The sequence below is a fragment of the Podarcis melisellensis genome (assembly GCF_964234715.1).
Source record: "Podarcis melisellensis genome assembly, contig: HAP1_SCAFFOLD_347, whole genome shotgun sequence".
Lineage (NCBI taxonomy): Eukaryota > Metazoa > Chordata > Lepidosauria > Squamata > Lacertidae > Podarcis > Podarcis melisellensis.
The window spans coordinates 1-11,237 of record NW_028112862.1 but is presented as its reverse complement, the minus strand read 5'-3'; the positions used below and the strand labels follow the sequence as shown (position 1 = coordinate 11,237).

Sequence of the window (11,237 nt, the reverse complement as noted above, 5' to 3'; positions counted from 1 at the left end):
TGAACAGGCCAACTCCTTATCAATACTTTTAAAATGCCTTTTGAGAAGCAGAGAGGACCCTGCATTGCGGAATCAATTATACTACAGAAGTATAAATATTTAGTATGTATAATTTTTGGCATGGAGTTTTACTTGAGTGCTTTGGTTGTTCTATAAAGAATGGTGTTTTGCTTAGGTATCGACTGGAAGTTTAAATAAAAAGCAAATAGCTACTTTTCTGATGGGCTGTTTTAAAATGATACATTTTCAAAACTGAATAGAGTAAGGAAGTCCTTTTCCCCCCAGGCCACTTGCAGAGAAGGAAATGCTTCACTTGCTGGATTTCTGTTTATGTAGCTCTTAAAGGCACTGAAACTGCAGCAAAAACATTAAAACCCTCTTAACTGAACTACTATCTCTCAGGGTACAGGCTAAGATAGAGTTAGATCAGACTTGCCTCAGTAGGCCATTGAAAATGTAACTGATTCTTATTAAAACTGAAATAGCTTAGAATTGCCATTTTTTTCTTGCTCATCTTTACCCCTTTTCCTCTGCTTTTGATGGAGCCTTGCCTGTTTTTCCCTTTAGTTTTGTTCTTGGTCTCTGCTTTTCTTTCTCTACAGATGTTCTCTTGTCCTGTTTCTCTTTGCCCCTCCTGCTTCCTTTGCACAAACATGTTTCATTTACAGATGGGTCTTGTCCTAAAACTGTGGGGTGGGTAACCTTTGTTGGGGTCCAACTCCCATCAACCCAGCCAGCATGCCCAATAATCAGGGTTCAGACACCTGCACCCACAATGACACAATAGGCACCTGATGTGCTCAGAGGATGACTTTTGACAAATGAAGACATTTTGCTACTTAACATCAAATATTCATAGGCAATGTGTTTTGTGTTTAATAAAATATGTAGTCTTTATCTAGGTATCTCACTTATGTTGGGTGGCTATCAGTTCAAGGACTAGTAAGATTACAGTAATTAAGACAAATCTCTATGCTCAAGTTTCTGCCTTGTGTGCAAATAATCAGGGGACCTGCTGTGTTAAGAGGTCCTGAAAAAAGGGCTCTAACCATTATTTTTTGGTTTCTTCATGCAGAGAGAGTGCCTATTAAACTAGAGTATACAAAAGTCTTTTTCCTGTCACCCCAGATAACTTTGAGAAGAAAGTGAATTAGGGACTTAATGCTTATTTTTATGTGAGCATGAGACATGCATTTTTCTGTGGCATTTGAGAACCTCTGCACAGACAGCTTCGCTGTATTCAGTTCTCCCCTCCCAGCCCTTTCTCTTGGGGTGGTGGAGTGCTTGAATTCCCTCTCTACGGGGAAACTTTATACAGTTCTCTGTGTCCTTCAGAGTTGGAAGGGTAGAAGACGAGAGAGGTTTTTGTATAAGCAATAACTTCCCTCCATAATTCACACTAGGGCAAGTCACCCAAAACTCCAAAATCCTATTTCCAGAGGGCGGGAGAGTAAGGGTTTGTGTCTGTTGCTCAAATATACCCCTCAGCTATCTCTGCATTTAAAAAAAAATTGTAGGAGCTTCACACTAACCAGTTCACTTTCTCAGCACTTTTTTGTTGGGAGGCAGATGTCCTCCAAAAGACATCACAATGTAAGTCTGTCCCTCATGCTGGTTAGGAAGTGCTGAAGAATTCAGGAGGATTCCCCCCCCCAACGCAGAGCAGCTAAAAAATTAAGCTCTTGCCAATAAAAAAACCTTTTGCTTTGCTTATACAAAACAAATCACAGCCCACAGTACTCCTAAGTTTCACTTACACAGCTTCACTTCTTACATAGCCTATGGTCCTAAAGAAACAGATAAAAGACAAATAGAGCAACACAAGATTTTGTGAGGGCACTATCAGATTTGGGGTGTTTTATTGATACAGTTGAGAGGGGTAATAATTTGCTAGTTATTCTTCCCCTAGCACTGAGCAGTTGCACACACCGAATAAATATCTTGTTGCTTCTCCCCAGGACCTAGTGACTGAGTAGATAATATGGTTTACCAAATGGAGGTAGGAAGCAGAGTTGTATTTTGCTCTCTGCAGGACTTTTCAGTTCAGAGGGGAAAGCAAAGTTCTACATTTTATACCATCTTGTTTTTTTTAATTCTGTGGAAGCAAGACATATGCCTGTAATGACTGGTACTTCAGGAAACATGGTATAAAATGCACATTTTTTATAAAATAAATCCAAAATTACACAAGTTGCTCACCAAAATTCCTTATCTATGTTTTCTACACCAAAATATAAAAATATAAAAATGCTGAGAAACAGCTTGAGGTAAGATTTAACAATTCAAATGGCAATTTTCTTTTAAAAAAATAGCTATACAGATATCCTAATAATTTTGGAAGTTAACTACCATCAATAAAAAGTTTTTATACTAAAAAAAAAATCCCCAAAACAAGTTTTCAGCTAGTACAAAAGGGTATGAAGATACATTGTACAATACTGCACTTACTCATCTCAACACATGTACAAGTGACAACTCTCAGACTTGTACTGTACATATTAAATTGGCTTTGGATTAGCTGTTACTATCTGCACTGGAACAATTAACCTCAGTATTTGGCTGTTTTCCAGATGGTGAGTCAAGAGCTGAAACTTTACAGTGTCCATTTGCCTGAGTAATTCGTTGAGTATAAAACAAGATGTAGGCCTGGGCCTTGCATACTTCTTCCATAGTGCACATGTTGAGCTTGGAATCATTGCAATGAACCCAGAATCCTAGAAGACAAGAGCAATGAAAGTATTGCAGCACTGGTTCTTGTAACAGATCAAAGGATTTTATGTATTGCAATATAAGAATACTACATTGTACACAGAAATAGCTGTACTCCCCCCACCAAAAGGATATATGCAGAACTGTCCAAATGACAGGTTGGCCTCTTTGTGCAGCATTCATTACAATTTTATAAGATTCCCCTGCTTAAAAGTACAGTGGTGCCCCGCAAGACGAACGCCTCGCAAGACGAAAAACCCGCTAGACGAAAGGGTTTTCCGTTTTGGAGGCGCTTCGCAAGACGAATTTCCCTATGGGCTTGCTTCGCAAGACGACAGCCCATAGGGAAATCTCCGGGACAGTGGGGAAGCGCAGCGCGTCTTCCCCGCTGTCCTCAGACCTCCTCCGAAGCCTGGCGGCGGGGCGGGGACACCTCCTCCCGCCGCCGGGCTTCGGAAGGATGCCCCGATGCCGGGCGGCGGGGCGGGAAATCCTCCCTCCGCCGCCCGGCATCGGAAGGATGCCCCGATGCCGGGCGGCGAGGCGGGAACGCCTCCCCCCGCCGCCCGGCTTCGGGGCGGGAAAGCCTCCCCCCGCCGCCCGGCTTCGGGGCGGGAACGCCTCCCCCCGCCGCCCGGCTTCGGGGCGGGAAAGCCTCCCCCCGCCGCCCGGCTTCGGGGCATCGTCCCGATGCTGGGCGGCGGAGGGAGGATTTCCTGCCTTCCCAGGGGCTTTTAAATCGCCCCGGACAGCGGAGAAGTCCTCCGCTGTCCCGGGCGATTTTAAAATGCCGCCCGCCAGAAGAGGTCGGGGGAAGGCGGTTTCCATAGGAACGCATTAATTGATTTTCAATGCATTCCTATGGAAAACCGTGCATCGCAAGACGAAAAACTCGCAAGACGAAGAGACTTGCGGAACGAATTACTTTCGTCTTGCGAGGCACCACTGTATTGAGTTTAGGGAATGAAATATTCAATGAAATATTCGTGCTAGCAAAATGATTAGCACTAGCCCTGCCCCATGCACCACCCAAAAAACTACTTTATGGATTGGGAGAAGCCCCAGAAAAGATTTAGAGGGAATATGGTGGGGTGGGGGGGCATTACAGTTGCACAAAGAGAAATCCTTGCCCTGATGGAACCTTCTCCTTAACAATATGTCGAATATAACCCTTCTGTTGTGGCAGTGCAAGCTACTGTATCTACAAGGCAAGCTTAAATTGAATTTCAGATTCAAATTTGTTTGTACCTCCTTCTGAGTTATAGCAATAGGCAGTGTAGTGTCCTGAGCCAAAACCTTTCCCATGATGCATCACAACAGCAGACAGGTCATAGGTAAAGCAATCTGGAACAAGGGACTTGAGAGATTCTCTGCAGCAATAGGGCTCCATGTTGAGCGTCTGATCAAAGCTGACGTGCACACCAATCTTCTCACGATGATTACGTCCTGACCATCTTGGGTGATGAAAAGTAGAAAAAGGTTATTTTCTATTTCTTGTTCTTTAGGGTACCTTCAACATAACTAGAAGTTAAAAAATCTCTATTTGTGGGCTAAAGCCCGGGAGTATGTGTATCTCTTACAGTGTGGAAGCAGTTACAGAATCATAATTATAGGTCACCTTGTAGGCTAAGTCCTAGCGTCTGCAAAGTGCAGGAAATTCACAGTTAGGAGAATCCACAATAATAGTCTTTCCAGTCGCTATTTGAGAACCGCAAGTGAGAGAGAGTCCAACACACTTACAGATTATTAGTTTCATTGTAGAACACTTTCTGTTGGAGGTTTCTTTTAATCATGTAACTTATGCCCACTAGATCAAGTCCTCATTTGCAAGACACTCCTTCGTATCTGAAAAATTGCTTTCTTTATGTCCAGTGCAGAAGTTGGTTCCCTCACAACCACTCCCTGTGACAAATTTGACTGGTTTGTTCAAACCCAATTGACAAATACAGGCATACCTCGCGTTAAATATGCTTCAGGTTGAACGTTTTCAGGTTACGCTCCGTGGCAACCCGGAAGTAACGGAACGCATTACTTCCGGGTTTCGCCGCTCGCGCATGTGCAGATGCTCAAAATGACGTCATGTGCGGAAGCGGCGAATCGCGACATGCGCAGACAGCAGATGCAGGTTGCGTTCACTTCAGGATGTGAACGGGGCACTGGAACAGATCCCGTTCGCATCCAGAGGTACCACTGTAAAATGTTTTTCTCTAATGATACTGGTTCCTTAGGGATTCCCAATCACAGACTCTGAGAGGGTCATTTAAGAGTTTCATAGTAGGGAGAATTTCACCAGCTGTGCCTTCCCCAATCATTCCCTAGAAGTAACAAGAAAATCTGAGGGAATTATTCCCTGCTTTGTAATTTACCAAGCACCTGTCTTTCCTATATACCGTATTTTTCGCACCATAGGGCGCACCGGATCATAGAGTGCACCTAGTTTTTAGACGGGGAAATCAATAAAAAAAATCTTTCCCAGCCCCAAAGAGCAGCGTACAGGCTGCGCACAACCTCTTCCTGCCGGAGGGGTTGCGCGCGGCTATGGAACAAACCAAGGCAGCGAGCAGGATGGATCCCGCTGGCTGCTTTGGCTTCCTCTTTAGCCCCACGCAATCTCCTCCTGCCGGGAGAGGCTGCGTGGAGCTAAAGAAACCATAGCCCCGTGCAGCCTCTCCCTGCCTGAGGGGTTGCGCGCGGCTATGGCACAAGCCTGCATTCGCTCCATTTGACGCACACACATTTCCCCTCAATTTTTGGAGGGGAAAAACTGTGTCCAATGGAGCGAAAAATACGGGACTCTATGCTTCCTGGGGTCTCTTCACAGATTTGCTTCACAGTGGTGCTTTTTGTCTCTGAGGCATATGCAAGGTCTTAATTTAAGTCAAACAACTTTGCCTCACAGACAGGCTGCTAACATTTCGATACTGACAACTTCATTCCTTGAGCACCTGAAATGTTCAAGAATACCTCAATATCCACACCAGTTCAAATCATTGTCAGAAGCTTCATCAAATTCCTTTAATGCAAACCAGTATCGATAACAGGCATAATACCCCTTGGGTTCTGGGTGGAGCACACATTTTTATTGTAATCTCAAGAAGCATTCTTTATAATCAGACTAAATACACAGATCTTTTTTTATTAAAAAAAAGCATTCAGAGAAGGTTTCCAGCCCATTTTCCTTAATATGATAGCAAAGGTAGTTCACTACAGTACCTGAACCGCTTAAGGTGTAACCGCAGAACTTGAGGTAGTCGGCATACCATAAGTTGCTTCTGTGCTTCTGTGAGTATAATGGGCTTAGAAGAAAACTTCCTTCGTTTTGCTATGACAAGAAAAAGAAAATCCTCCACTCATATTCACAATAGATGCAAGTTGTAGAAATAATAAATCAATGCACTTTGGATAATACATGCCAAACATAGGTTGCCTCAGTCTAGATTAAAGCTTCTCAACTAAGCACTGGTTTAGAAGAATTTCTGTGTGTACAGTTTAGCAGGAATCCATTTTGGAGATATATTGTGGAAACATTACTTGAACATAAAGAACATTCAATATACAACTTTAAATCAGTTATGTGGGGGTTGAAGATTTTCTGCAGAAAAAAACCTAAATGTTTTAATTATTTGCAATACCAATTGGAATTTTTTTATTTATTTGCAATACCAATTGCAAATAATTAGGAAAGCATGGCATTTTCAGAATTTCTAGCCTTGTTTACTATAAGAAAATAAAATAAACCAAATTAGGGCATCAGAAAATTTTATAAAATGGAAATTTTCTAAATAATACATTTCAATGCAATTCAGTTCAAAAAATTCCAGAAAGCCCTCATCACAGGTGTATATGTTGGTATAAAACGCGAAGAGCTCCAGTGAAATATGGACAATGTACTGATGCAACCCTGAGATGAGCACATGATATAAATACTTTTTTAAAAAGTTACAAATGTAGATTGATAGTTTCGTTCCTTGAGATTACCCGTATTTTTCGCTCTATAAGACGCACCAGACCACAAGACGCACCTAGTTTTTGGAGGAGGAAAACAAGAAAAAAATATATTCTGAATCTCAGTAGCCAGAACAGCAAGAGGGATCACTGCGCAGTGAAAGCAGCAATCCCTCTTGCTGTTCTGGCTTCTGGGATAGCTGCGCAGCCTGCATTCGCTCCATAAGACGCACACACATTTCCCCTTACTTTTTAGGAGGGAAAAAGTGAGTCTTATAGAGCAAAAAATACGCTACCTTTATGTATCATATGACTTTATACTGTGAGCTGGGACTGTTCACACCTTGTTTTGCACATTTAACAGATGCACAAATAAGAGGCAATTTTTCTGATTGTGATGTTAAAAATGTACTGGCAGTATCTATGCTCTTAACCAAAGCTAGGCCACATTGTTACATGAAAGTCAGATGCCCGAGTACATGCTGCCTTTACTCACTGTTGCACTGATCACAGGCATATATCTTTCCTTCCAATGCTTCAGTTTCTGTAAACTTGGCCAACATTTCCGTCAACAAGCATGGATGCTGGCAGGTTGTCTCCTTTCCGTTGCAGTGGTATCGTTCGGGAAATTCCAGTGACAGATCCCAGAAGGGTTCTATAGTATTAGACTTATTATCACACGCAAGACACGTTACCTGTCAAGACAAAAAACACTTAATTTGACTCTCTAGCCCTCCCTTTTTTTGCAAGTGAATGTGCATACATATTGTAGATGTAAAGAGGAGGGGTGGAATAATCCAAAACCCCAGTCCTTCACACTGGAGGGGTTCTGGACAGAGTGGGAGGGCCCCCCCCCTGCCCACCTCTGGTTAGATCCACTGATGGAGAAGGGCATTTTGAGGATGGACTGGACCAGCATGAGATCTGCTGCAGTCAAGCAATGGCAACGGGCCCAATCCAGGGGGGAACTGACGCAATGAAGTGACATTCGCCCCCTGTCTTGGCCAGCGCAAACACTGAGACTATGGATGCAGTGCTGCCTGCATGAAGCCCTGTCGCTGTTCAGGTTCAGGGGATTAGGACTGTGGCCTTAGCTGCTTGGTTGCTCTTGAAAGCCTCATCATCATCTTAAAATTGATTACATTTTTTAAAAAAATGTAAAATTGCAGCTCAGTGACAGTTGATGTCCTTCCAGTTGACCCTTCATTTCAGCTTACATGACCCATCTTGAAAGCTGTTCCTAGTGATTTTTCTTTCTCCATAGTTAATTGAAAAATGCTTTTCAACTAGGGCCCCAATTTTGAAAAGCCCTCAGTGCACTGCAAACAAAGCCAGATATATGATGCTCTTTCTTATTTTCCACTGTAATTAATGCTGTTATTCTATCAATAAATAATTTATATATTACCAGTTTAATGTGTTTCATTAGTAGAGAGTCTTAATATTTATATTGTAGTCATTTTAGTATTTCCAGTGGGGGGGGGGAAAGATACATTTTTTTATATACAGGTAATGAAACAATGTATCTTGAAAGTGAAAATTAAGTGGGCATTCATGGGTATGGTGCAAAGGTTTCTAGGAAACAAGTCTAAAGTAGCTGAAAACTAGCAAATGCAAGGTAAAGCAAAATGAGAGGAGCGGAACAAGAAGTAAAATACCCCTCAATGATTAATCAAACTGCTGAAATCTAGGGATAGAACAATAATGCAATTGCATTATCATGCTAACTGTGAAACTGTGGGCCCAGGTGAAGTTTCCAAACCCAAGCAGTTCAACTCCACAGGGCAGGCATCCTCAAACTCAGCCCTCCAGATCCCTAGCTAACAGGACCAGTGGTCAGGGATGATGGGAATGTTAGTGACTCAAGCAAGGTTCTCCTGTGTTCAGGCTTCTGCACATGAATTACCACAAAATACAATAAGTACTTACAAGCTCCCGGTAGTATTTTTAATACCATTTAGGAATCCGCACATCAAGACTACAGAGGGCATTCTGATAAGTTATTATAGTTGCAATTAACAGACCAGAGCAGTCCCAGTAAAATCAGTGGTGATGCTCTGAGATCAGTGAATTGTGCAGAAAATTGCTTGAAATGCTATTACTCTCACTTCCTTAAAGATAAAAATCAAGCTGACAGAAGGCTGATTAGATTTAACTCTTTTGGATGAGTACATTTTCATATACGGCCAAGTATCAAATACATGTGAATTTAAATCATTAGATTTTTACTGTGTATGAAGTAGAAAAGTTATAACAGCTGCAGACACTTATTCTACTGGCATACATTATACAAGCATCCCAATTCAGTGATGGAAATTTAAGTCAGCTTTGACCTGAAAGCCCCATGTTCCAGATCTCAATTATCACAACAACCTGCAGCAAATTGCATGTTTTTACTACACGTAAAAAGATGTCTGATTTATAAGAGGCTAATAATTACTCTATTTTTTTTCTCCTGGAGAAGTAGATTATGCTATTTAATTTTATCAGTGCTTAAAGAAAATAATTAAAATAGAAAGGAAAGCTGGTTTAGATGTTGGTTTAGTAGCACTCTGATATGGTCATGCCATGAATGATCAGTATGCTCTCAGGAAGAGTAATGGAGATACTCTCTTCCAACAGCCATACCTTTAGCCTCCAACTTAATGTCTTCTTGCAAGCTTGAAATAAATGAATAGCTGTAACTACCGACAATCAGTACCTTTCTGTATCTGACAGTATTCTATATTTTCTTGTGCGTTCTTTAAAAAGTTATTTTCTGACACTTAATCTACACAATCCATGAAGGCAATATATTTATTTAAAAGATTTATTAAAAGAGACTACACCCCACTCCAGTGATAACAGTAAAACGAGTCTTCATTTTGATCCATTAATTTACATTAATATTTTAAATCACTGCAGAGCTTTGTGAATGCAACACAACATACCTGGCTTAAAAGCTGTCCATGAAAAATTGTATTGACCACATTCAAAACCTGTTTAATGAGTTTCCTTTGAGAAGTGGGGATGAGGGCTGGGCATTTTGTACGAGCTGTCTCCAATTCTTGCTGTACTTTATCCAAAAGTTCACAGAGAAATTCCTGAGCATCTTGCTGGGCATAACCACGAAAGGCTGGGATTAGTCTCCACACAGAATGGAGCATGGCAAATGGAGATACCAAAGCCCACTTGCCAGACCACATGACTTGAAACAATGTATGCAGCTCATGACAAAGAGAAATGTACTTTGAGCTTGGCTCCTTAGGCTGAATAAGTTCCATATTTCTGCTATTTGACGCTCCACCACTTAAGCCTGATGAAACACTAGATCGCCTTGCAGAAGACTCCTTGTCCTTAAATTGACTTTTGTTCACATGAAATATAGAGCCGGCAGATGGAGAATGCTTAGAAGATGATCTTGTTTTGCCATTGGCCGCAGCTGCTAACAACTCTTGAGTTTGGTTCAAATCAAGCTTTAAAAAACATTCCCGAAATATGAGCAAATGACTCAATACCTGGAGAACAGAGTTCATATAACATGTATTCCCCAAGTTGCGTAATCCTGTTACACCGGGAGTCACAGTAGGCCTTCGTTTAACTGGAGAGTCATTAATTTTTTTTAATTTTACATCATCTGAGGTAGCTGTTACTTTCAGTTCTACAGCAGAGTCCAAATTCTGTGGCATTTTTAGTGCATAGAGTGATATTTTTGAGGGTTCCTTATTTTGATTTTGCAAGCGAAAGCTCTTTCTTGGAGGCATTTTTTCCATTTCTTCTTTCAACTGGCGCTTTCTCTCTTCTCTTTTCTTCTTAGCATTGATCCTTCTTTCTTCTGCTTCTTCCCTTAGCTTCTCTTCTTCTAAAACCCTTTTCCCACTTGGTGTCAGTTCAAACCAAGATCTAAAAACTTTGCCCATTAATGCATGCCTCCTGTGCCACAGAGCTGTGAACATACGGTCTTGATTACGAAGCAAGGCTTGAGCACTATTATGGGAAAGGTAATCACTTGTGCCCATCGATCGCAAAATCCTGCCACTGCGAGTAGTACAGTCATAATTCTGACTCTTGATTGCATTTAATGTACTTCGCAACAGCTTTAAATCACCAGTTGCATTATCATTAAGAACATAGTCATCACAAAGGTAGCAGAAAACATACAGCTCATTCACTTCTAATGCCACTGGATGACTGCTTTCCTGAAAGTGCTTTAGTGCATGTTCTTCAATGTATCTTCCACAAGCAACATGTGAGCAGCTGAGGCAGGCCCATACAGATTCTGTAGTATTGCATACCATGCAATGCCACTTGTGAGGATTTACAATGGAATGGTCTTGGGCAAGCCGAAGTCTTCCTACATGTTTACACTTATCCATTCTCAATACTATAATGTTAATGAAATGCTACAGAAATTCATCTTCCAAAGGGTTTCTCAGTCTTTGCATTTTGACCTGCAAGCGGAAACAAAAGTTAGCTTCAGCTTTTTTTAGGACGTAAGAAGAATCTGCTGAATCAAATCAAAGACCCACCTAGTCTAGCGCCCTGTTCTCAGAGTGCCCAGCCAAATGCCTCCAGCAAACCTGAAAGCAGGACATGAACTTAGC

General features: G+C 41.6%; 1 protein-coding gene across 1 annotated transcript; it reads right to left on the bottom strand.

The window, feature by feature from the left end:
• Positions 1–1,826: 1,826 nt before the first annotated feature.
• LOC309362464 (ubiquitin carboxyl-terminal hydrolase 44-like) lies at positions 1,827–11,171 on the bottom strand. Its single transcript, XM_081931815.1, has 5 exons — positions 9,585–11,171; positions 7,151–7,349; positions 5,923–6,031; positions 3,958–4,163; positions 1,827–2,714 (listed from the first exon to the last, which is right to left on the bottom strand). The coding sequence occupies exons 1-5, from the start codon at positions 11,007–11,009 to the stop codon at positions 2,515–2,517; spliced, it is 2,139 nt and encodes a 712-aa protein (XP_081787941.1). The 5' UTR covers positions 11,010–11,171; the 3' UTR covers positions 1,827–2,514.
• Positions 11,172–11,237: the final 66 nt, after the last annotated feature.

What these genes read in the sequence shown, in the direction of transcription:
- LOC309362464 (XM_081931815.1), bottom strand. Translation starts at nt 11,009, where the DNA reads ATGGATAAGTGTAAACATGTAGGAAGACTTCGGCTTGCCCAAGACCAT. An exon ending in ATGGACAGCTTTTAAGCCAG is followed by an intron (nt 7,350 to 9,584) that starts GTATGTTGTGTT and finishes TTGTCTTGACAG; the next exon opens with GTAACGTGTCTTGCGTGTGA. An exon ending in TTGCTATAACTCAGAAGGAG is followed by an intron (nt 2,715 to 3,957) that starts GTACAAACAAAT and finishes CTTGTCTTCTAG; the next exon opens with GATTCTGGGTTCATTGCAAT.